The 25,947-nt window shown below is 42.7% G+C and overlaps 3 protein-coding genes across 4 annotated transcripts in view; 2 read left to right on the forward strand and 1 right to left on the reverse strand.

The window, feature by feature from the left end:
* Positions 1–12,160, forward strand: part of LOC308129701 (semaphorin-3F-like) — a 49,459-nt gene extending 37,299 nt beyond the window's left edge. The window contains exons 8-18 of one of the 2 annotated variants that reach the window (XM_080495731.1): positions 195–334; positions 1,486–1,600; positions 6,441–6,510; positions 7,277–7,421; positions 7,539–7,761; positions 8,003–8,091; positions 8,229–8,270; positions 8,603–8,759; positions 8,875–8,958; positions 9,060–9,193; positions 9,841–12,160. In XM_080495731.1, the coding sequence (XP_080351857.1) occupies positions 195–334; positions 1,486–1,600; positions 6,441–6,510; positions 7,277–7,421; positions 7,539–7,761; positions 8,003–8,091; positions 8,229–8,270; positions 8,603–8,759; positions 8,875–8,958; positions 9,060–9,193; positions 9,841–10,269 (1,628 nt within the window). In that variant the 3' untranslated portion in view covers positions 10,270–12,160. Of the gene's footprint in view, positions 1–194; positions 335–1,485; positions 1,601–6,440; positions 6,511–7,276; positions 7,422–7,538; positions 7,762–8,002; positions 8,092–8,228; positions 8,271–8,602; positions 8,761–8,874; positions 8,959–9,059; positions 9,194–9,840 lie in introns of both variants that reach the window. The other variant, XM_080495730.1, reaches the window with a different exon arrangement.
* Positions 12,161–13,513: 1,353 nt separating this feature from the next.
* gnat1 (guanine nucleotide binding protein (G protein), alpha transducing activity polypeptide 1) lies at positions 13,514–16,248 on the forward strand (the record flags this gene model as incomplete). The annotated part of the gene is made up of 8 exons (XM_080495736.1): positions 13,514–13,619; positions 14,741–14,783; positions 14,867–15,008; positions 15,093–15,250; positions 15,355–15,483; positions 15,586–15,715; positions 15,808–15,961; positions 16,058–16,248. The coding sequence occupies 8 exons, from the start codon at positions 13,514–13,516 to the stop codon at positions 16,246–16,248; spliced, it is 1,053 nt and encodes a 350-aa protein (XP_080351862.1).
* An 884-nt stretch (positions 16,249–17,132) lies between these two features.
* On the reverse strand, positions 17,133–25,735 carry edem1 (ER degradation enhancer, mannosidase alpha-like 1). The gene is made up of 12 exons (XM_080495732.1): positions 25,171–25,735; positions 23,284–23,356; positions 22,957–23,060; positions 22,038–22,209; positions 21,761–21,944; positions 21,508–21,682; positions 20,860–20,980; positions 20,601–20,771; positions 20,439–20,512; positions 20,250–20,346; positions 19,571–19,756; positions 17,133–19,470 (listed from the first exon to the last, which is right to left on the reverse strand). Exons 1-12 carry the CDS (start codon positions 25,638–25,640, stop codon positions 19,381–19,383), a joined length of 1,917 nt encoding a protein of 638 aa, XP_080351858.1. The 5' UTR covers positions 25,641–25,735; the 3' UTR covers positions 17,133–19,380.
* Between the last annotated feature and the right edge of the window lie 212 nt (positions 25,736–25,947).

Raw genomic sequence — 25,947 nt, forward strand, 5'->3', positions numbered from 1 at the left:
AAAAATAGTGGTCATTGCAAACAGCATGATTTACAACTGCAATTATTCAGAAAGAAAAAAAAAAAGTGGCTTTGAATTACTTAGTACCCTTGAAGCCGCTCTCAGTTTCAAAGCGGTTGGTGACGCCTGGTCCGGACCAAAGATTTGCCGCATGACTCTTAACAAGCTCTTCATTTTTTTGCTGTTCTCTGCAGATCCCACATTTATCCACGCACACCTCATCCCAGACAGCGCCGAGAAGAACGATGACAAACTCTACTTCTTCTTCCGCGAGAAAGCCTCGGAGATGGGCCAGAGTCCCATGACCCAGTCCAGGATAGGGCGGATCTGCCTTGTGAGTTATCGCACCAGCCAGCAAACCTCACGTTGACCATCAGCCCGTGAAAGGTTTATACGTCTCCATAGTGGCGCCTGTTTCCGAGCCTCTTTGAGACCCAGAGGGGAAGTCTCCCATGATCGTCGCCATAAACTTGCCAGGCTCTACAGCGCACATCAATCACGGGCGAGAAAACAAAAAATATTTGCTGTTTGACTTTCTGTTATTTCTCTTGCTCCGGGCGAAATGTTTGAGTGGCATAGTTTACTTTAATCCACGACAGCAGAGCCAGAACTGTGTTTAATCAGTGCTGTAATAATAATAGTGCGACGTTCAAAACGTTCAAAGCGTCACTGAATGGACTCCCAACAAAATGTCTCTCAGACCCGTGCGTTTGTCGTCCAAACAAGGCTAAGAAGACGTCAGCGCCGCAAGCTCAACGCTGCCATGCATATGTTTGTGTTTTGTCTTGTTGCATCTTTACCTCTGGAACTGAGGAGGAAGACGTGAAAATAGAAGAGGCCATAAGGGGCATTTTAACACACACACACATTTAGAGAAGAGAGGCGTCATTTCATCCCAAGTCATGTTTTCTGTGATGACAACATAACGAGACGAGCCTTTTAAGCCTCCAGGTGTTTTGGAGTTTGTGTTTGTGTTTGCACAGAAAATGTGATTCACTGTCCACACGGGAGCCCGAGCGTCCACAGAGTGCTTGCTTTCAGCCAGATTGTCCTCCTGCGAGTGGAACAACATTTCGCCGGTTTTCCGATTCCTTGCAAAAAACATGGAAACAAATCGCCAGTGTTCACAACAAAGTCTTCCAACTAAATCTTTTTGAAGGGTGTTTTAAGAGATCCTAAGAGGCGGCACAAGCTTCATTTCCTCTCGTCGCCACAAATCATTTGGACTTTAGAGTGCGTCGCCCTCCGGCCCATGAATCATCTTCTTCCAGGCTCGATTCTCCTCTTCAGTAGTTGGAAGTTGGCTGACCTCTTCTGCAGATTAGACCAGATGAGACACAGAGCTCATCTGTATTCATGCAGATCCAGCGCAGTTGCTGTGGCCAGTTGTTTCACACAGCTGTTCGTCAGACCCTGGTCGTACTCATCCTGCTGAAGGGTTCTTGGAGCAGCGTGAGGAATGACTACTGTGTGTGTGTCTTACAGAATGATGACGGCGGACACTGCTGTCTGGTCAACAAGTGGAGCACGTTTCTGAAAGCTCGGCTCATCTGCTCGGTGCCTGGGGCCGACGGCATCGAGACGCACTTTGATGAACTGAGTGAGTTGAATTATTGTTTCCTCTATGAGATTCACCCTCCGTCCCTGACTCTTTAAAAGCATTTCGGGTTGTTTGCTTTTTATCTTTAGAGCTTTTACACCTTGCGCCAGTTACATCCTGTGCATAACCGCTGGATATCCTTTTACAGTGCTAAAGTTAAAATACTGATTTCCTTTCTCTTATACTGAGAAAAGGATATTGGGATGATGGATGGTGCATTTTTTTTTCTTTCTTTTTTTTTTTACCGACACCACAGGAATTTCTGCACCACATTTATTTTAAAGTTTTAAAGCACACTATGAAAACATGTGTGGCCTCACAGAAAGAAAAACAAAAAACAAAAAAACTTGCAGCTAGAAAGTGAGACTCAAACAACCACGAAAACTCAAATGAAGACCTTGAAGAGGAAAATTGTCTTTTTGTTTTTACATTTACTCCGCATAGTTTTACGACGTTAATCCACATCAGCTCAGATGTTTGTGTGTACTGTGTGGGGAGCTGTGTGCGTTTACAGACTCGTCTCGTGGGAAGTTGTCATCCTTTTAGGAACCTATATCACGTCTACTTGAGACGAATGGTTGCAAGTTTAGGTGAAGACGTTTTTAGTGGTTCGCACTCTTGCCTTCACAGCAATAGTTCATGGTTCACGTCCAGGCCTCAGGGCCTTTCTCTCTCGGCACTCCGGTTTCCTGCCATAGTACAAATGTGTCGTTTGAGGTTAATTTCCCATCGGGGTGAATCCCTCTGCCTCCCTCCCTCTCTCCCTCTCTCCCTCTCTCACTCTCTCACTCTCTCACTCTTTGATCCTAAGTTGGATAAAGCAGCAGAGGATGAATCGATGTCTAAGCACAAGCTTAAGAATGTAGTTACATTGACGTGAGGGGAAAGGTTCAGCAAGTAGCGGTTGAGTTTATCAAAACTCTTTATGAAGATATAGGTGTATGTGTGTGTGTGTATGTGTGTGTGTGTGTGTGTCAGAGAGACTCAGCAGCTTACCGCACAGTGGAAACACAGAGCAGCGTTTCGCATGTCTCTTTCCTCTTCTGCACACAGAAGCTTCCCAGGAAAGCTGCAGCTTTTTAGATTAGTGTTTGACTTGCTCACACATGTTAATCCTGACATGTGTATTCCTTTGAATGTTAACATGTGTAAAGTAGGTACCATCCTGGAAAAAAAAAGGTACCATCCTCCCACTGGCGGCACATGATCGGCCAGCTTTTGAGCACCGTCAACGTTTTCATAATAAAATAGTAAATCAAGGCATGAGTAAACAGCAGTCAAAGTAATGAGCAGCTGGAATCAGTCCAACCCCCTGCGGATCGTCTTATCCTCCATTTACAAAAATGATTGTATTAAGATTAGATTTGTTCTTTATTTTTTTAAATTACATTTTTTAAAAATGTATATTATTTTTATTTTTAACTGCTAACGAGTAGTTTTTGCACAATTCACAAAGTAAGACAGTCTCTGGAGCTAACACTAGATAGATGGCTTATATCACACATTCCTGTACATAATCTGAAATGTACTTAAAGTAAACAGTATTACTTTAAAGGACATTTCTAATGGCTTTCTAATCATTCTTAAAGCCAACAACATATTTTAAAAGATGATTGCTGGAAAAGAGCCTGCTACATCATAATCATTGTTGTCTGGTTCTCTTTAAGCTAAAGGAGCTGTTAAATATATGATCTATTCAACCAGATCTTTTTTTTGGTGGCTTGTGTATATTGTGTATAAATAGTTTATTTTTGAGTAATTTTGATTTATCTCATATTACTGCAAAATGCAGATCATGTTCTGTCCTCCGATGAGGTGAAAGGTTACGAGTATACAAGTTGTCAGTACATCTTAGGACAACGAAAGACAGAGAAAGAGAGAGAGACTTTCACACCGACGGTCAGTTTACTCAGCAGTATACCGAGTAGGTCTCTGTGTTTTTTGGGCTGTGAAAACCCACCGATGTACATACGTGTGCAAATAGAAAATGCAAACACAACAAAGACGAGACTCAAAGTCCAACCCAGATTTAAACTGGGAACAACGCTGCCCACTACTCAACTTTGATGCCCACTGAGAAATAATCTGCATTCAGAAGACACATGAAACCAAACGAATTGGAGTGATTTCACACTTTCTTGTATTCCACTAACGAAATATCGCTCTAAAAAAATAACACCTAAATATTAAAAAGAGGCAGGTCATTCAAAGTGTTAGAAATTAGCATAATTATAACATCATCATTTAGACACATTCACATAATGGAATGCAGTATGTAAATCTCACGTTGGCATCTCCTTTCATTTCCTGTCCAAAGTTGTTCTCAGTCATGCCCGTAGACCCACGTTTGAATTCCGCAACGGGAAAGTTGTTGTTATTTAATAAACCACGCGGCAACGGTGCATTTAAACGCGGCTGTGAGCTGAATCTATAGTAACATCTCTTATCTGTGCCGAGGAGAGGCTTTGCCAATGTTTGTTATGCATCAAGAGCCCTCGAGGTGTGTGTGTGTGTGTGTGTGTGTGTGTGTGAGTGTGTGTGTGTGTGCGCCCACGGAAGCAGCAGGTCCGCTGCAGATGAGCTCTGGCGGTGGAGTCCCAGCGAGTCCCGCGGTGGAGAGTAACATCCCACTGTGGTCGTCCTTCCCGCAAACCACCGACAGTCTGGTGGAAATGCTTTCTGTCTCCGGCCCCGGAGCCCAGGCGGAGGCAATCGGAGTGGCTGCATGAGGGCCCGGGGGAGAGAGAGAGAGAGAGAGTGGAGGAGGTTCAGATGGCGAGGCGAGCAGGAGAGAAAGCGTTCAGCGTTTTGCCGACGGGGGGAGAGGGGGGGGAGGGGGGGGTTGGAAGGCAGAGACGAGTGAGACATCAAAATGTCTGCCAGAGAGGAATTCTTTTTTTTTTTTTTTTTTTTTACCTTTTCCGAAATATAATGACTGGTTTTGTTATTTTTATAGTCGTGTGTCTCGTCGCTAAATCCTGAAACGTCATCGCTCTCAATGAAGAGTCGCTGGTTCTTGTTTTTGTCATTTCAGCTTGAGTTGATTCAACTCCACATATTTCAGCCGCTCATCTGTTGGAGTCCATATCAAGGAGATAAATAGCATACCGCGTGTGTTCATTTGACAGCCTTTTTGTTTTTTTCCTCCTCTGATTATTTACCGAATACATAATCCATCACCTGTTTTGCCTTTTACTTTTAAAATAGCTTCTTTCTTTTTCTCTTTTTTTTTTCATCCCAAGTCTGCATTCTTCTCTGCGCTCACAGCAGCTAGAGATGTTTCTCTGTCTCCACAAAGACTCCATCTGATCTGACACATCACAGACAAAAGTTAGAGTGATGCAACTTGTTCCAGTTCTCTGCTGATTTATTTCTTCTCTTTCTCATTTTCGCTCCGTCTATAGCCAGGAGGTCTGTCAAACTGGCGTCAGATGGGTTATGAATTCCTTCTTTGTTTGCCAGAAGTTAATTTTTGCTTTTGTGAGCTGCCATTACCTGTCATTTTCATACCTTGGCATGCACGTCTTTTTTTTTTCTTCTTTTTTTTAAATGCTGAAAAGATTTCAAAAATCACGATCAAAGGACATTTGTTTACTTTGCAACTCTGCAGAGTCAGGAAAGACATGTTTTTTCTGCAATCCACGTGAAGTTAAGCTTCCTCGTGTTTGTTTAATGCGTGTCGGAGACGACGGATCAAAACTGTGTGTTATTACATTCACCTTCAGGTTCATTTGTTGCTTCTCCATGTTGAATTTCTGCACGCGGGTACACATCCCTATTATGTCTGGGATAAAATATCTTGCTTTTAGCTTCAAAGACAACCATGAAAAGGATTTCTATTTATAAAAGAAAGGGTTGGATTTCTTGTCTCTTCACTGAAATTGCCGAAGTCTGTGTTTTCTTAAGATTTCTGGACGATCTGGTATTCATTGTCTTAACTTTTCGAGGTCGCTTAAAACCACTGATCTTAGCTTTATTTTTTTTCTTTCCCATCAGTCCAGAAGATTAAATGAAAATATATTGCAGGTGAAGTGTTATTCTGCTCACCTTGTCTACCGAGAACTAATTTCAGTTTGGTTCTTTTTTTTGTTTTTCTTTTCATTTTTTGTCTCGTTTAACTAGCAGAGGATACGCAGGCCTCACGAATGCCTCAGCTCCATGGTCACTGGATCCATATGGCTCCTATTAAAGTCCTGTTTTGACCATGATCTCTGTTTCACTGATATTCCCCGCTGAGACTCAGGAACTGTAGTTTGAGCTCTGGAAGCGTTTGGGTTCAGGATCTCATTGAGGCTCTCGTGACCACAATTCGCAAGGAACTCGCCCTTTAAATCCTCCTCAAGGGAAGCAAAAAGTCTCCATTTGTGACAATTACAATTATTCTGGTTTGGACCCAGGTGGGATCAAAATGTTTGACCATTATATAATGAAAATATATTAATTTCATTTTAAATTTGACAACAATCTGTAAGACAAGGCCTTCCTACTTCTATCAAACTGAAGTGAAGTTGAATATTCATAATCTTTTGTTGCCTGAACAGTTCAAATGTAATCTCATACAAAAGTTATTATATAAACACAAAACCATTTCACGCCTACAAATGAGAATAAAAACAAATATAATGCGTTAGTATTTCAACATTAAAATCAAGGGGCTGGTAATAACTTGATTACCATTACTTGATTGAGAGACAATTAATAATAATGCTGCAGTCACATTCTAGAGCAACTGCTTCTTACTGAAGTAATCAGTAACTGATGAAGAGCAAAATTCCGTTGACTTCCGTCGTCAGTATTCACTGGTTCATGCTTGTGACTAATGACTATAAATATCTTTCAGGGGATGTTTACATCCAGCCAACTCAAGACACCAAGAATCCTGTCATCTATGGAGTCTTCTCCGTCTCGGGGTGAGTGACGGCTCAAAACGAGCCTCCCTAACTTTGTCGCGGGATGTATTTTGGTTCTCCTCCTGCAGTTCCTTCTCGTTTTCCGCTCAGCCTGAAGGCGTCGGCTCACTCTGATGTTGAAACGCCGCGTTGGCCCGTCACTTTCTGGTTACGCAGACGAAGACGCAGAGTGAACGTGGAGCCCAGAGGGAGTCTCACTTCTCTGAGCCAGAGTATAGTTGCACGTAGGTCAGCTTTGATAGCGGGTTGCCGTTCGCTGCACGGCATTGAAATTCACGACAGCCGAGCGGGGGGGTGTAAACCTGAGATCCCGACGGCACACGAGCAGGACGAGGTTTCCCAACCGAGTCATAATAAACGCGTCTTGATTAATGTATTTGAGAAACGAATGCCAGCGTCGCTTCCATCGTCTCCACGGACTTCGGGTGCGTTTAAACTCGGTTGATAAAAACACACGCGGCGCTAATAATAGGGGCCCGTGACAGGAGCCACAAACACAGCACACCCACCACACGGCAGCGAGAGCCCGTACACCGGCGATTCTCTGCGGTGTGTCAGACAGCTTGACTCTACTTGAGTCGGGTTTGTGAGACTGCGGATCACAATGCTTCTGCGCGTTCCCGCATAATGCCGACCGAGTGCGTGGGAAGCATGAAGATCCCGGCAGTGTCAGAGGGCACTGGCAGTAATTATCTCTGGGAGCGAGCCGATCCGAATCCCCGTCTGTGTGGGCTCACCTTTTCGTCTCTGCCCCGCTCTCCTCCAGAGCCGTCTTTAAAGGCTCGGCTGTGTGCGTCTACTCCATGGCCGACATCCGTATGGTGTTCAACGGTCCATTCGCCCACAAGGAAGGGCCCAACTACCAGTGGGTTGCGTACACTGGGAAGATCCCTTACCCTCGACCTGGCACCGTGAGTGAATAAAATTTAAATTAAAAAATACAACCTAAAAATTCTGACAATGTTTTCACCTCAGACTATCACTGCATGAAATCAGGCTTTGACATGCAGATTTCCATTCATCCACAGTGTCCTGGAGGAACTTTCACCCCAAACATGAAATCCACAAAGGATTACCCAGATGAGGTGATCAACTTCATGAGAAACCACCCCACCATGCACAACTCTATATACCCAGTGCACAAGCGCCCCCTGGTGGTGAGAACTAACGTGGACTATGAATTCACCACTATTGCCGTGGACCAAGTGACGGCTGCTGATGGGAGCTATGAGGTGCTTTTCTTGGGCACAGGTCAGTGTTATGAAACTTAATTCTCTGGCAGCTCTGCTGCTTGAAGTTTTTCATCAAATTTAAGTCAAACAAAGTGACGTCCCCACATGAATTCATCAGATTGTTGAACATTGTGATTTTGTTGATACTTCGAGTAACAATAAACTGAAAATCTACATATTTGAAAGCCAAAGGGAGGTTTTTTTTGTGACTCAGTAACTCAGCAGCATGATTAAAGCCAAATATCTCTTGGCTCTTTCAGATCGGGGAACAGTTCAGAAAGTGATTGTCCTGCCAAGAGATGACTTGCAGACGGAGGAGCTTGTCTTGGAGGAAGTGGAGGTTTTCAAGGTCAGTCTTGCAGTTTTAGTAATATCTTCTGTCACTTCCGCCTTCGATTTTCACTTTGTTTATCCTCTAAGGTATAAAGAGCATTTGATCATCCTTATGATGCTCATGTAACATTGGTATTATCTGTTTTGTTGCAGGTTCCCACATCGATTACAACAATGAAGATTTCATCAAAACGGGTAAGAAAGCAATCAAAAATCACAATTTCTATATAATTTGGAACAACTCTTGTTATTTTTAAAAGATTAGAAGTTGAATCACTACTATCAACAATTTGACTGATGCAGAGCTCAAACATTAGTCTATTAAAACCATGTAAAAATCCTGCTTTTAATGGGGCATGTTAATTCAATATAGTGCTTGACATTTAGATGTACATCTTAAAATGCCCACCACCGGTCTGGACACACCCATTATCATGCTTTTAATGCATCATTGCACACTCACCAATATTTGTTTGATTTCAAAATGAAGCTAAGCATCTGGTCATAATTTATTTCTCTTCTTACAGCAACAACTGTATGTGGGATCGGTCCTGGGGGTGACCCACCTGGCTCTGCATCGCTGCGATGTGTACGGCGAGGTCTGCGCCGACTGCTGTCTGGCCCGGGATCCGTACTGCGCCTGGGACGGCAAATCCTGCTCCAGATACTCCGCCTCTCAGAAGAGGTGAGGCTCATGATAGTACAAGCAGGCCTACATGAGTACAGCCAACAGAATTCTGTGGTTATCCTACATGTTTTACAGTTTGTTGGAAGCTAATCTTTTTTATTTGCGGCTGTTGATCTGACCCCTTTAGACGGAGTCGCCGGCAGGATGTAAAGTATGGAAACCCAATCCGACAATGCAGAGGTTATAACTCTAACAGTGAGTACACTTTGCTGTGAAACCACATTGTTTGTGGGGTTTTGTTTTGATAAAAGAACATAAAGAACATTCTAATTCATGTTTTAATTCATGTTTCACAGCCAACAAGAACACTCTGGAGGCCGTTCAGTACGGTGTGGAAGGAAGCACCACATTCTTGGAGTGCCAGGCCAGATCTCCTCACGTCTCTCTGAAGTGGCATCTGCAGAAGGAAAACAGTGACCGGAGGAAAGAGGTGAGCTGATGTCCAACTGTCACACGGCTGGTCAGTATTGTCCTCCTCACTTTTGAATCATCGTAAGGATTGGACATTATATTGCCGCCAGAAATGTAGATGTAACACAATGTGTTAGATGGAGTACAAAGAAAAATAAATTCCCGTTTGTAGCCTTATCATGGGATGAAAACAAAAGGCAATAACAAAGTCAAATGTGTAATCGTAATAAAGGTGCAGAATATATATAAATAGATATCATTACCTTTGTCGTATAATAACTTTCATTCACTTTCATAACAAGTTTTGTTTATTGTGATCGATTTCTCTTTCGCATCATGAAAATGTCGCTCCCCTGATTTAAACTCAGCCAGAATGTAAATTGTGACATGGTCAAAGAGTCATGACAACATCACATGTATTTTTAAATAGTTTTTAATCTGTTAGCCCCAAATTTCAAAGCTTTAACAGCGTCAACACTTTATTAAACAAAGCTTTTAAAATGTCCCCTGTTTCTATATTGCAATGCTCAGATGTTCACTGATCCATAATGGAGCTCTGTCCTAAAGACGGACAGAACATTTCAAAATAAACCTATAAGACACAAGCAAAACCCTAAAAAGTTTGATTCATATAAGTGATCCCTTTCGCTGTCCTGTTCTTTACAGATACGCTCAGAGGGACGCATCCTGAAAACGGATCAGGGTCTTCTAATCCGCTCGCTTCAGTCTTCAGACGGCGGCATCTACCAGTGTACGTCAACGGAGAAAAACTTCAAGCACACTCTGGTAAAACTGCAGCTCGTGGTCCTCTCCAGCCGCACGGTCAACAACGTGTTGGTGGAGACTGGCAGCCCGGCCCTCCCGCCGCTTCAGTCCAGCGCCTGGACTCCCAGCGCCGGTCAGTACAAGGACCTGCTGACCATCCTCAGCCAGCCGGAGATGGGGCTGATCAACCAGTACTGCCAGGATTACTGGCAGCTTGGAGACGGCAGCCTCGGTGACGGCAAAGCCAAGAGCCTGAAGGAGCTGAAAGAGCAGAAGAAGCCTCGCAACCGCCGGCATCACGACGAGCAGACGACCCCAGCCGAGACATGAGGAGCCGGACACGTACATCCCATCGTAGTCAAAACCTCCCTCCTGTCCACCGTGTCCACACAACCTCTGTAAACACTGCTGCCCTCGTTTTTGGGGAGTGACTCTACTCAGATTCTATAAATATGAAATTATCACAAGGAACAATACAGACAGTGCAACAGCATCAAACAGTTTCTACTGTCGGGGGGTGGGGGGGGATTCACAATATTTATTGTAGGTTGTAAAAAGTAATTTCTTTGTACCTATCTAGAAAACATGTCTTTTGTGAATAGATAAAACTGTGCAAATATTGTTGTTATTATATTAATATTGTTAGTGTTATTGTTTATTACAATGTGTTATTACGTTGAGGATATCTTTATGTTTGTTGTTTATGAGACACGGCAACACAAACCAATGACATTGGGAGCATCCGCACGTGGAAAGAGAAGGACGGACATGTATTCATGAACTGTTGGGAGGAACCGCGTCGGATCATTTGACTGCTGGCAGTATTCAGTGTCTGAGCTGAAGATCAGGTCAAAAAAAGAAAAAAAACTCCCTGACTTTCTCAAAATTCCCTGGACTTCTTCACGACAACTATCTACTGTATATCTGTTTATCTTTTCCTTTTTTTTTTTTTCATTCTTTGTTTTGTTTTTGGTTATTTTTTAACCACAAACTCCAAGTTGTTGACAGAAACATGACTAAAAGGGGCATTTCACTGGACATGGAGATGGACTGGATGAGAGAAACGCCCTCAGACTGTCGCTGTGACCACACGTCCCAGTGAGCGGCGCTCTGAGGCCAGTGAGGCGTCGTGATGCGGTCCAGCCGGGCCTCGAGCAACGACGTTACGTCGCTCACCCAACTTCTTCCGAACGTCAGTTGCTGCCAAGTGTTTGTTTTGTTTATACGTGAATATCACATCTCAATGTTGTATTTTTAACAAACGTGATCTTTGTGATAAGCTGTTTTTTTTTTTGTTGTTGTTTGTTTTTATTTTGGGGGGGGAGGGGAAGAAAAGAGTCTTTTAATGACTCCAAACCTGAAAACATGACATTGCCTTCTCTTTTCTCTTTTCTGAGATAAGATATTCCAGCAGGCAGCTATATGTGAGTTTGTGACAGTTTGTGATTTAAAAAAATATTAGACGGAGCACCTTTTGTTGCCTAATGGGTGATTTTGCCACATAATACGTATTTCACTCACATTTGTGGTACAAGTGTACACGTACAATACACATCAAGGTGATGCATGAAGTTTCTAGGCTGAAATTAGTTTCTCAATGAATCCAGAGTTTGCATTCCTAACACGAGTTTCACAAAATTAAAATGGCCGGTGCAATCAGTCGTCTCAAATGTACTCATTTGCAGTGTTTGGGAATTTTAGGCCTATTTGGAAAAAGGTGCTTCTTCTACAATAGTGATCTATCAAGAGAACTGGCTAATAGTTAGGTGCTCGTGCAGCAGCATCCTGCATGAAGTGTGCCACAGATTCCACACTAAACCATGGTGCTGAGTAACCTCTGCACAGCGGTACAGAAACGAGTCACGTGTACAGCACCGTGAAACCTGAAGAGAAAAACTTCAGAGGGTGGCTTTTCATTGTGCATGGCATGTACAGTGTATGTTTATGGTATTTGTCTAAAATGGTACGTTTCTGTGGATGTCCGTGAATGTCTTTCTTGTTGTGGGAAATGGAAATAACTGCCAATGCGAGATAGGTGGTGTTCACACCTTTTTATGGTGGGAAATGCTGAAAGGTAAGATTGTGAACTCTCTCTCTCTTTCACTCTCTCTCTCTCTCTCTCTCTAATTTGCATACATTTTAAACGTGCATCTATTTCCTTTTCTCTGTTTGGCAGACGACCCCGGGTCATTGAGGTCAAGTAATGTATGATATGCACAGTTGGTGGTATTGTAATGACTTGTAAAAAAAGTTACTATCTTTTCTTCCTCGTCAATGTTGCTAACTAATAAATTAAAGCTCTATATTTTATAATAACACGTGTTCTCTTCTGTTCGCCATCGGTGGGCAAGGATATACTTTGGTCCTTGTTTTGTAGTGCAGCTGGATTGGAGGAGCTCCACTCAGCATTTAGTGAATGACAAGACAGAACTACTAGTACAAAGATCCTGAGTAAAATTTAAAAGCATGTTGCTGCTGAATCCAACATTACGTGTATGTACTGATCAGCTCTGCAGTAAAGGGTAAATTACTCATGACTAATGTCAAAGTCTATGTGGAGAAGTTTTAACCAAAATGTTGCAACATGGAAGTATGAAGTGACCTGAAACAGCTTTTGTGTAAATATCTGGTTTGCTTGATTATTTTTTGATAAGCAGATTAGTAACAAACAGACTTAACTGGACCGAATACAGAAAAGAGAAGGAGTCTTCATCATACGAGTAAATGTGTCGAGAAATGTAGTCCGGTGGTCACACGTGCATAAACATAATTGGAAGTGAGAAGATTAGGATCCTTAACCAGCTTCAGATTGAGGTCAATAAGATCTGTCAGGTGAAACTGCAAATCTCTTTAAGCACTTCAGTGTTCACTCAGTCTGCAGCATTCGCAAAAACATGCCAGTGTGTCTTTCTTCATGTTCAGGATGGATGTTTAAGGTCTGTCTTTTACATGTCATTGGCATAACTAGCTGACTGTTGATGCACCACAGGGAGCGGTTTCACTTTTTGCGGGCGAGACTAAATCGCACCTCGTCTCCCCCTCAAAACATCAAAACACTGGATATCGGCCTGATGGTCTCACAGATTTGATGTGCATCGTGATCTTGGCGAGGAATAGATTTGGGTAACCAAGTTCTCAGCCTTGTTAAGCACCGAGGACCAAACAATTCCATGCATCTCCTTTCAACACACCCTGAGAGCAACGTAGAGAGATAAGCACTTGAGCCGATGTTCATCTTCCGCTGAGCACAGCAAAGTCCCCCTAAAGGTTGGATCACTCCTCCAACTGATGCATGTCTGCCTCTCCTCACACCTAACTGCCCTGCCCTGAAACATCCCTGTCCTTGTTCTCCATTGGCCGCCGCTGATCAGGTGGGGAGACGGCGCCCAAAATCCTCTCCTAAGACAGGAAAATACTCAAACCTTCTTCAGTGTGAGCTGCGGGCAGTTGACTCGTCATCTGCGCGGCCGAAGGCAACAGTTGGACGGCGTCGGCAAGCGGCCAGGACCTGCTTCCGTTTATTTCCTGACACTCGGCTTTTGAAGCAGAGGGGTCCGAGCCGGAGGGAAGCAGGATGGGAGCTGGAGCCAGCGCCGAGGAGAAACGCTCCAGGGAGCTGGAGAAGAAGTTGAAGGAGGACGCCGACATGGATGCAAGAACTGTCAAGCTGCTGCTGCTAGGTAAAGCTGGATGAGCTGGGTTGATGGAGAACAGAGGGCCGATGTGGCCAAGACCCTGTAAGACTAAACTTCATCGTTTGATCATTTTAGAATCAAGGACCCTTTTAATTTGTTAAGACTTAAAAATATAAAACGCATGATTTATCAACCTGTATTGTTAATATAATCAATACAATAAAATAAATGGCAATTCATACAACTACTATATGATCAATAAAGCAAATGGTCATTTTGTAAAAATGTTTTATACACTCAAATGTATTCTATACTGACTATAGCTCCCAGTGGTCGACTAGCGCCTTGCATGGCAGCTCTGTCCCATTGGTGTGTGAATGTGAGCGTGAATGGGTGAATGACTGATATGTGAAGCGCTTTGGGACTGCACTCAGTGTGGTTAGAAGGCGCTATATAAATCTAGACCATTTACCATTTACCATTTAAAGTGTTTAGACCTCATTAAAATGTGGCGTTATTTCATGAGGCCTGACTAATGGGGGTGGAAAGCTAGTTATTTAAATAAAGTAAAGGGTTAATAATTTGTGTCTCTCAAACATTTTGATAATCACTCAAGACAATCCTCTGTTAATCCTGAGATAGAAGCTCGTCCAGCACAATGAGCTTAACCATGAAGGTCACAACATAATATCCCAAACAGATAACATGGCAGTGCTGCACTTTATGTGTCATCATCATTGTAACAAAGCCATTAATGTGTTATTTTGTAAATTTCTTTGGGGTGAAATAAATATCGACCAATAGCCATGTTAATTGAACATTAAATTGAAAGGTTTCAAATAAACTAATATGCTTAAAGCTTAAAAGATTCTACTTTCATAGAATGTACTTAAGGCCTTGAAAATCTGTCATGTTACAGATTATATTTCATACTCTGATTCATCATTTCACTTCAAATGTAGGTCATGGACAGTAAAAAGGATTAGGCTTGAAGTAAGACGTATAATGAGCTGGTGGGATTCAGTGCATATCATTTATGCAAAACATGAAAACACAGAAATGATATCACATATTTTTCATAAATACGAGACAGTTTGAGTTTGAATATAAAAATGGATCTATCGTTATATTTTTGATTCAAGTGGGGTTTTTTTCCTTCAATGTAGGTGCTGGAGAATCGGGAAAGAGCACTATTGTGAAACAGATGAAGTAAGATAACTGCACGTGAGCATCGCATCTGCTCGTGAATCGAGAAACTCCATTGTAATGTGACTTTTTCTTTCACTCGTCAGGATTATCCACAAAGACGGTTACTCACTTGAAGAGTGCCTGGAGTTCATCACCATCATCTACAGCAACACCCTGCAGTCCATCATGGCCATCGTCAAGGCGATGACCACACTCAACATGAACTATGGCCATAGCGATCAGCAGGTAACAGACACAAACACTTAATAGGCTAAATTTCGCTTTCCCCGGGGGGAATTGATCGGAAACACGACTTCTCTTGAATCGTAGGACGACGCCAGGAAGCTCATGCATCTTGCAGACACCATCGAGGAGGGCACCATGCCTAAAGAGTTGTCGGACATCATCTTGCGCCTGTGGAAGGATTCTGGCATCCAGGCCTGCTTTGACCGAGCCTCAGAGTATCAACTCAACGACTCTGCTGGATAGTAAGAAGAAGAAAAACAAAAGAAGATTTGGGTTTAATGGGATCCTGATATTTGAAGAAAAAAAAATGTATAATTGAATTTTTGACTGTTATATTTACCCACAGCTACTTGAATGACTTGGAGCGACTGGTCCAACCAGGCTACGTACCAACCGAGCAGGACGTGCTGCGATCAAGAGTGAAGACCACTGGTATCATTGAGACCCAGTTTTCCTTCAAAGATCTCCATTTCAGGTGAGGCGGTGGGATGTTTCTTATGTGGACAAGACCAATAAATCAGTAAGTGGAAAAAAAAAAAAAAAAACCCAATGAAAATGAGTTTCTGTTTCCATGCAGAATGTTTGATGTGGGAGGTCAGAGGTCAGAGAGGAAGAAGTGGATCCATTGTTTTGAAGGCGTCACCTGTATCATCTTCATCGCGGCTCTGAGCGCCTATGACATGGTGCTGGTGGAGGATGACGAAGTGGTACGACAACTTCAAAAATCAGATTCTTCTTCAGCTGCTGCTGCTGTACCCGGATGCGTCTTCACTGGAATCCGAATCGACTTCTCTTTCAGAACCGAATGCATGAGAGCCTGCACTTGTTCAACAGTATCTGCAACCACCGCTACTTTGCCGCCACCTCCATTGTACTCTTCCTCAACAAGAAGGACGTCTTCATAGAGAAGATCAAGAAAGCTCACCTCAGCATGTGCTTCCCGGAATACGACGGTCAGCTCACGTGATTTAATAAAAAATAAAAAAAACTTAATAAAAGTGACATGCTGAAGTAGATTAATCAAAAATTCTCTGCACTGTCTTGATCAGGACCCAACACCTACGAGGATGCCGGGAACTACATCAAGATGCAGTTCTTGGATCTGAACCTGCGCCGAGACATCAAGGAAATCTACTCCCACATGACCTGCGCCACGGACACGGAGAACGTCAAGTTTGTGTTCGATGCCGTAACCGACATCATCATCAAAGAAAACCTGAAGGATTGTGGTCTCTTCTAAGAGCCGCACCCAGAGACCGAGTACAGGTGGGAAAAGCGAGCGCGAGACGTCACGAGGGGGCTGAAGAAATGGGCGATTTAACCAGTGTCTGTCATTTCCAGGGTGCCGTTGATGCCCCGACTATCGATCCGACGACTGGAGATGAAGAGTGTCCCCTCGAACAGCCGTCTTCAAACCAGCGAACGCATATAATCTCAATTTGCTGTGTTGAGAACTAAATTTTACCACAAAGACTTTTTTTTTTTTTTTTTGTCAGTCGACACTAGAAGACACATTCTTTGTCAGAAAATGCAGTTTTCAGATGAAGTTTAGTCAAGCTAACTTTTCCTCTCTCTCTCTCTCTCTCTCTCTCGCCCTTCAAACTCGTCTTCGGAGGGCCGGCCGATCTGTAGATAAGACATCAAAAGCTTCTGTGGGCATTAAGTGATTTCTTCTCACATTCCTCTCCATGTGAATAGATCTCCGGCCAATGCGTTGTCTCGATGCTCCAGGATATGATCAGTAATCAGGCAAAGAGCCAACAAGATGGCCTCATCACCTGCATATGCACTTCAATCTCCGTCGATTAGAAAACCTATCCTTATGCTATAGTTGAAAATGAGCCGATGTATATAATGAAACTGACCTTGTATTGGTTCTTGGAGTGTGGCGATATCATGTTGATCTGGAACATTAAGTAGTAGATGTATTTGACGCCAATTTGAAATATTTAAGGCCTTTGAGCCGACATTATTGTACAGAAACACCTCGATTAACGTTATTAAAGCTTCTGTAGAGAAAAAAAAAACAGTTCTCTTCCATTTTTCACATATTAAACAACAACAGCAACACTGCAATGTCTTGTTCATCTTCTGTCATTTATTATTTTCACAGATGATTACAGGTTCCTATTAATCGTTAAAACCTGTTTAGAAAGTTTAGTTTTGCACAGATTAATTGATCATTCTGAAGGTCTCTTTCCCCGGTTTCATACACAGAGTTAGAAAAGAAATAAATAGGAAGCTACCGTCAGCAGCTGGTTAGTTTCACTTTGCAGAAAAACAGCGAGTCTGGCTGAGTTCAAATCTCAATCAACATTTAATATGCCTTAAACCAAATTCAAAGTTTTTTTCTCAGATGATTTTTGCCATCTCTAGACAAACCCATGCTTGATGCTCCGCTGTGGCGCTAAACGGCTGCTGACAGTACATTTGTAAACAGCATAGTGGCCCCTTTTAGACAAATCGCAGCATAACTTTTAACTGTTCACCAACAACTTCAGACACAGTATAAAAACGTCATACTTTAAAGTCCATGAATAAAGACGAAGTCCTCAGACTTCTGGTGCTGCCATTTGCATTCTATGTGCAAGTATTGCACAGAAAGTCCAGGATAATTATTTTTGCATTCGACTCCAAAGAAGAATGTGAATATGTGCACATCCCAAAATGTCCAACTACTCCATTCAACAAAAGAAAAATAAATGTGATTGTGGTACGATGGTGGCTCACTACAGCACTTGAGAAAATAACTAACAGTCTCCACACAGCCAAGGGAAGATCTTTGTTTGGATGTAATTGATAGTATTCGACAGTAATTACATTTATATTCAGCATGTTTGGCAAGAGACAAAATACACCTCAGTAGAGACGAGTCCAAGAGGTAATGGGACTTTAGTTTTCTGTCTGTGTGGACTAATAGTTATTATTCACAGTAGCAGTGTACATCAGTGTAGCTGTCCTCTGACCCCAGACAACCAAGTTGTGACGTTTACAACATAAATACCTAAGGATATTCTAAGACATTATAGGCGACAACATTTTTTAAAAAGATTCATTTTGATTCTTGTGTTTGTTATTAACCCCTGAGTTCTCACCACGCGACAGTTCATAGTTAAGATGTGCACTTAAGAGAAGCAACAACCAACTATTTCTGTCTAAATAATAAACAAAATACTATGCGACATGATGGTGATAAAACACATTAAGACAAAAGAAATGTATGGCTTGGTTTCATAAAGTCTAAAAAAAAAAGTGTATGAAGTCATAATCAGTGGAAAACTGTTCTTATATATGGAATGACACTTTGTTTTTTGCAATATCAACAGTGGTAACAGTTGCCATATCGTTCACACTAATATGAACTGCACAGCGTCCAGAGAGGCTGGATGGATCCAAAGGCACTTTATACAAGTCATCCTGAAACCGTCTCTCCCACAGTAAGCCACATCCATTTGCCCCATGAAAAGACATTGATTAACTAGAAGCCTGAGAGGAAAACACAGTGTGATCAAACATGTGTTAGCAGGCAGGAAGCAGTTTCTTTCACTTGACGAAATGTGCAAAAAAACAAAACCAAGACAAGTGTTGATCTGACATTGTCAAAATAAAGGCTAGTATTGCTATTTAACAAAAAAATGTAAATGTTCAGAGTGAGAGTGTCTACACGATTCTTAAAAACCAAAAGATGAGGATTTATCCACAGGCACAATGTAATACATGTTGGGGAGGAGGTTTTGCAAGTGTGTGCAAAGTGTGTGTGTGTGTGTGTGTGTGTGCATGTGCATGTGTGTATAACTGCAGCCCTTGTATAAATGTACTGATCAACTCGTGTGAATCCACTGCAAAGAGGCACTAATCACGTTCAGACAGAATTTTAAAGGTGAGCATTTTTTTGTAAGTTACTACTTTTTACATGTGTGACTAGATGGCACTGTTTCCAGAAACATTACTAGGAGTTACAGCTCAGCTGTACTTTTTAAATACGCAACCACGCAAACCCATACGTGCAATGTATATAAACTAACACACAAACATACTTCTCTTTTTTTTTTTGTTCCACATAAACTCAATAATCGTAAAACCACCAAAAAAACAATCTAATTTTGTCACCAGCGGGAAAAACAATTAACGTGGGATGATGCAAAAATTTGTAGACGACACTTTCTCCCACCAGAAAGAAAAAAAACATCCAATATAACGCCTCAATTTAACACAGTAAGTAATCAAAGTGTTGTCAGAATTCACTTAGCACCTGTTTCCTGTCTGGGTCCCGAGCAGCGAAGCAAGTGGCACAAGGGTTTTGATCTGTCGTCACCGCATCAGCACATGTGGCGGTGCACTTGTTGAGTTTTCAGCAGCGCCGTGCTGTTACTCAAAAAAGTCCCACCATGTGATCGATCTGCCTCATGTAGACGCTCTTCAGCGGTAGCGTGAAGCGTCGCTCCTCTGGGATCCTGTCGCACTGCAGAGAGGACGCAGAGGGAGACTGTGAATGTGACTGACGGTTCAGCGTCACAAGCGATGATGAGAAGAAGGAGGTGAGCTGGAGACCAGAGCCTTACATTGCTGATGTTTCTCGGGGCGAGCTGGCTGTTTGGCGCTCTCTCGGCCAGCGCTCCCTCCTCACATGGAAAGAAGTCGGTCCACTGTTTCTCCCTGAAGCGCTTGTCGATAGGCACGACGTGGCCCTCGGTGGTGAAGATGTACTTGTTGTCAGATTTATGGAGCGGGTTGTCCTCATCAAACAGCTGCAATGCATTAAAGAGTTGTTTATATACCGTACATAACAGTATGGATATAAACTCTGGTGACAAAGTGTGATAAGCTTGGACAGCTTACATTTCAAAACAAAGCACTGTTCCAATGGTAATGTTGCAAAGTTTTGGAACTTCCTGCATCTTAACTTGTTATATCATGTTAGAAAAATCTTGATAAGCTGATAAGCTCTTGATCAACTGATGATTATATCTCCGATTATAACCCAAATTTAAGAAAGCAACTATCAAAAATGTTCCATAAGCCACTGGTGTTTCATTTAACTTTGCATGATTGTATCAGTTTATTCCCATGAAGAACAAAATGCAAACCATCACAGATACATAAAAAATAACAAGAAAATGTGCAGCAAGTGAATTCTGCGATTACATAGAGACAAATATGCTCTGAAAGTGAAGTTTTATAAAGAAAACAAATGCTAAAATGTGTTTCTCAGACTATAAATCAACAAAGGAAGCTTCTCACCAAGTAAAGGTATTTGCAGGTTTCGCTGAGGAAGAAGCTCTCCATGCGATCCTCTTTGGATTTGTCCACCACGTGGTGGAGAGTGGCATACCCACATCTGCATTGAACACAGCTCAGCTCAAGCCCAAAGTCAACCACAAAAGCTATAAGCTGTAAATGGAAAAAAAAATAAATGTGACCGATCAGCACCTGACTTTGGCATTTTTCTCAAGGCTTTGAAGGATATCCATTCCGACGTGCAGGTAGAAAGGATTTTTGGTTGCCTGTTAAGAGAAACAAAGAAATAAAGGACTCGTGTGCGTTCACAGATACCAATACTAGTCCCGTCTAAAAACAGGGACGTGCCGTCACCTGGTACAGCAGGTAAGTGGACTCCACCAGCTCCGGCCTCAAAGGGTAGAAAAGCACATCGGGAGCCTGAAGCTGCCAGTTGTATCTCTCCGGCAGAGCCCCGAAGCGCTTCCAGATGGCATAGTAGAAGGCGTGCAGGCAAATGGCGTTATCGACATCGCCATTCAGCACCTTTCAGAGCGAAGAGCACGGCGTCGCTTTACATTTGTCACGCTTTTACACTCAACACTCAAAAGGGCTGAGAGTGCATAAATCTCACCTGCAGCCCGGGGAAAAAGGCCTGAAGTGAGTCGATCCACGTGTTCACTATCTCACCGCTGAACATGTTCACATTAACGTAGAGAGGCGGGTCACCCTCTCCTTCATTGCACGACTCCCTCCTGGAGGCACACAGAAAGGGGAAAAAAAACTGGGTTCAAGAAGAGTGTCTGCTGGCAGCGCTCTCATCATTAAGTCTTCAAGCACTGATGCAAACAGTGGATCTGTTTAGTGCCTCGCTGAAAGTTTACTTAAGAGGAAGAAAGTGTTGCATTTCTTTGTGGTTGAGACTTACAAACAGACGTCACATGGCTGTGTCAAGTATGATCATTTACATACATGAATAAGAACATAATACCACAAACAGTTTCAGTTCCTCTTCATCTGTCAATTCTAGAATGAGGTAGAGCGTCCGAGTGAGCTGTGAAGCTTCATTTACCCTGAAAACTAAAGAGGCCAGCATGTTAAACTCAAGTCTATAGCTGAACCCTTTTAAATTACACTGTCTTCTAAGAAAGTTCTCCCGGACTAAATTCCTTTTGAATTTTCGAAATACTGCATACTGCATTCAAGTACTGTGATCCCTCAGGCCTTCAAGGGTAATGAACACAAAATCTACTGCAAACACATTTTTCACTGTGCAACTCACCCTCTTCTCAGGTGGTTCTGTATGCTCTCGTAAGAAGACTGGAACATCCTGTAATCCTCTTTTTCCCCAAACAGGATGTATGATTTCAGCAAATACTCGTAAAATGAGTCCATACCAGCTCCGAGGCCGCTCTGTTTGCCAACCCACTGGCCTGTTTGGATATTAACTACATTCCCTAAAGAAAGAGAAGCAAAAATATTCAATAAAAAGGTCTGCAAGCCTCGACTTCCATTCCCATTCAGCTTGTTCTTACCCAACAAGCCGGTTTGATTGCTCCTGAGGCTCCACAGAGCTCGGACCGCCCGTCGAGCGACCCACTCGAACGTGGAATCTCCAATCAAGCGGCTCAAAATCCCGAACTCCACCAGCAAGGAGCCGGCGCCTGCCGTACAAGTCTCATTGCCGCTGTCAGCGGGAACGCCGGTCTTCAGATTCACCTGCGGTCAAGATACGGAACAAAGCTGCCGACTGGAATTTCACTTGACCGAACGATTTCAAATCTGCTCCGAGACTTGTCAGGACTCACGCACCCTGGGGTAAGGGATGCCGGTGCTGGTGTTCTCGAAGGCCGGCAGCAAGCGGACGGCCAGATCGTGAGCCAGGTGCAGCAGCTCATTATCGTAACCTTCAAAGCCCACCTTCCCAAAAGGGTGTTTGGGGTCCGTCAGGAGAATGTGAGCCGAGATGAGGCTGCCCAAGATCCTTCAAAGCAGAAAGATCACACATTGTAAAAGACAAACTCTATGATTAATTGGTTTTACAAGTTATTTTTTTTTTATTTCTTGTGAGTTTGTTCTGCACAGTTAACGATGATATGCAAAAATTATTTAATTTTTACTTTATTTTCGCCTTTCTATGACACATTTGTAAGGAAAATGCATTAAAGGAGGAAGGTGTGAGTGACAAATGGCATCATGGAAAGACGGTAAGAGTGAGTGAGGAGGCCGGTGAGCGGCGTGAGTGGGCGGTGCACGCCTGTTGTGGCTCTACATTGATCCTCCCACCTGCTACTCGGGTAACATTTATTACATGAACACATTGTGCCTCGTTTCGTCAGGCGCTCCTCCTACAAATGCGTGTGCCTGACAAATGTTACGCCAAGAAAAAAAATCAAGGGATGTGACCTGCTTTTCTCAGAATAAAACACTTATTACCAAGAAGCAGCGTCACAACAGAGAAATAATCAACCAAACACAAAATCCCTAGATTACCTACTGAGTAAACATTTCTAATATATCAAGCAAAAAAATGTGTAGAATAAAACTTAAAGATTATAAGCTACCCTGATTATACTAAATGATTAAAGCTTTCTGTAAATGTAGAAAAAATTATGAAAAGGGAAAATGCAATTCAGCAGTTCATACCTGCACACTAGTGATTTCAATACTTGACCAAATAGATTATCATATCAAATTGTTTGTTTTTTTCCATTCGACTCTAAATCAGTACCTGATATTTGCCTCAAAAACTTGCACAGTGGAGTCCTTGTCAAAAGATACAGTATCTATAACCAGCTTCACCGCTTTCTGGAACTCGGTGACATTTCCAAGTACCTGGTGTAGGTGGGGAAAAAAAAAAAGAAAAAAGAAAATCAATAAGATTGTTACACATTTGTTGGCACTTTATCTGTTAGCATAACACTCGTCAACGCTGCGCAGGAGGCTTTTTCTTTTTGTTTCTTTCTAGCTGAAACCTTGTTTCTGTCGCACATGAAACTGTGTCAACTTTGTAGGGCATCACTGTGATAAAATAAACATTTTTAGAAACAATACTTACCAGTAGCGTGTCCAAGGTGTCAATGAGTGTCAGTGAGTAGTTGCCCAACACATCGTTTATGTTGATGTTTGACCTGCGATCATGCACAAATGGACAACGCAATCAAAACACCGAAAAGGGTAGAGGTTAAAAATCCAGCAACGAGCTGAAGTGACAACGTGATCTTAATATGTCGTATGCAGAGGAGACGGAAAGAACGGACTTTTTATGAATTGTCCGTTTTAAAACCACAAACACCTCAAAGGTCACATTAAAACAAACGAATCTGTCTCTCTCCATTAATGAGTCATTATCAGAACAAGCTTAGAATCATTTTCATAGTTGAAAAATCTGACTTCACTTCCACTAACTTAAAAAAAAAACAACAAACATTTCGAAGTAATGTCCATGGAAGGCCGGTGGAAAATGATGAATAACAGTTTCGGCAAGAGGAGACTAGAAAGAACAAGCTTTTTAACAGCAGACATACAATTGTCTAATTTTGTTCTTCTGAAAGCTGTTGTGTTACTTCATGATCTGCCAAAGAGCTACAGAACAGTTGAATAAGAGTCTGATTCATTTTCCATCTCACCAACAAAGAGTGTGAATAGCTGACCTCAGGAGAAGCAATCCTCATATTGTGTTGCACAAGATTTCTTAGACAGATAAAGGTTCCAAGGGGTCACTTCTCAGTTTCAGGTTGATAAATCACATTACAAATAACATACATGTACAAATTGCAAGTTTTTTCACAGTAAATGTTTTGGACCAAATACCAGAGAAATTTTGTTCTATATTTGTTCATTTAACAAGCTGAAACTGTTATTCATTTTCAGACTTTAACACCTGAATAAGTAATAGGAGTTGCAGCAGAACTTCAACAATAAGAAAATGCAGAGTGAAAGATTTCATCAAATTGTGCACAAAAAGATTGCAAATGAATCAGAATAATAGTTCAGGTTGCATCTTTGCACGCGACAAGAAAACTCAAATTTTCAGGTCCATTATACAACCGTGGATAATAAGTCAGCCTAAATGTGTGTTTGTACTGCTATAAAACACACGGTACAATGTTTGAACAATCAAACTTTACTTTAGGTGCTCCTTAATCAACAACTTATGTGTATGTAAGCAACACTTTTTAATTGGCACTGGTTAAACGTTTGTTTTGTGTTCACTGGACAGACTTTCAGAATGTAAAAAAAAAAAAAGTTCAGAGACTGAAAACAAAAAAGGTTTGATTTTATAATCTGAGAGTATTAAACTTTTAATAAAAAAATAAATATAAATCTCACTGAATCTTCCATGTACATGTGTATCAGTGTGAGGTGAATTTGTGAAATATTAACATTTAATCTGGCAAGTTATTCCTGGACACCAGTATCTTGTAGTGTTAATGATTATCAAAGCTTCTTGAGTTTGCATGTTTTCCCTGCACACGGTCCAGAAACCTACTCTGTGACTCAGTGACTCAATCATGCTGGAGGTGTGAATGTTTGTGTTTGTCTCTCTCTGTTTGCTCTGTGATGGACTGCTGACCTGTGCAGGGTGTATCTTAGTCAGACATAGTCAGCTGGGAGTAACTATCTCCTGCAACCCTACGTTGGATGTAGTGATGATAATAATAATGATGAATGAATAACTGGAAGAAATACAGTGTCCTGTGTGGGAGTTTTGGGGTAAATCTGTTCCTGAATCACATCACCAGTGCAGCAATGACAGACGCAGCTTAAGGCTAATTTGTTTGCGAACTGTATGCAAATGCGCGTGTCGCACGGGGCAGTTGGGTGAGCGCGTGTCGCACGGGACAGTTGGGTGAGCGCGTGTCGCACGGGACAGTTGGGTGAGCGCGTGCCCGCTCGCCGGTTGCGCCTCCGCAGCAGGTGCGCCCGTTTCTCAGTGACTCACGGGTTCAGCACGTCGGGTCCCCTCCCTTCACAGTCTATGGGGTTCAGCTCGTCCTCGGGGAACGCATACTTCATGTAATTGTCATATCCGAAGTAGAACATGTCTTTGGCCATGCCTTTCATTTTCGTTTTGAGCGTGTCCGGGAAGGAGCTGTATCTTCGGACGTACTCGTCCTTGTCGCCGTCGAAGAAGCTCCGGTAGGAGCCCTGGCGGGACCCCCGTCCCGCCGGCGGGCAGGTGGTCGCCGTCTCTTCATACTTGGGGTTGTGGATGCGCTGGGTCCACGAGTTGCCGCTCGGGTCGGCGTCCTTATCCTCCCTGAAAAGAAGGTCTAATTTGTGCAGATTAAATCCGAGGTGGAAGTTGAAGCCCCAGCTGACGTTAGGTCCCAATCCGAAGGCGAGCCACAGCACACAGCTGACAGACAGCCTCAAGACCACCAGACCAACTACTACCGACCTCCATTGCATCTTTGCCTCGGGTCGATCTGAAAAAGCATAATTCACGTCCACATACCTCCGAGACGAGACCCAAAAGTGAAAGATTGCCGTTTTGTCGGGATTAAACTGCGGGAGGCTGTGGCGGTGGCGAGTCCGCTTCACGCACTTCCTGTCAACAAACCAGCCCCTCCCCTGTCCTGCACCCTGATTGGTCGTGTCGTGTGTGTCGTCACAGCAAAGAGAGGCGGGCTCGTCAGGTGATTGGTCGAGCGGCTGTCAATCCTCCGGTTACGTTTCGTGGCATTTCGGACGTGTCTTAATTTATTTGAGTTTTTGC

Source organism: Blennius ocellaris (assembly GCF_963422515.1).
Source record: "Blennius ocellaris genome assembly, chromosome: 4".
Taxonomy (NCBI): domain Eukaryota; kingdom Metazoa; phylum Chordata; class Actinopteri; order Blenniiformes; family Blenniidae; genus Blennius; species Blennius ocellaris.

Coding starts and splice junctions, on each gene's coding strand:
- edem1 (XM_080495732.1), bottom strand. CDS start 25,640: ATGCAATGGAGGTCGGTAGTAGTTGGTCTGGTGGTCTTGAGGCTGTCT. Junction 23,357..25,170: donor GGACCCGACGTGCTGAACCC/GTGAGTCACTGA, acceptor GCATGATCGCAG/GTCAAACATCAACATAAACG. Junction 20,772..20,859: donor CCTTTTTCCCCGGGCTGCAG/GTGAGATTTATG, acceptor TCGCTCTGAAAG/GTGCTGAATGGCGATGTCGA.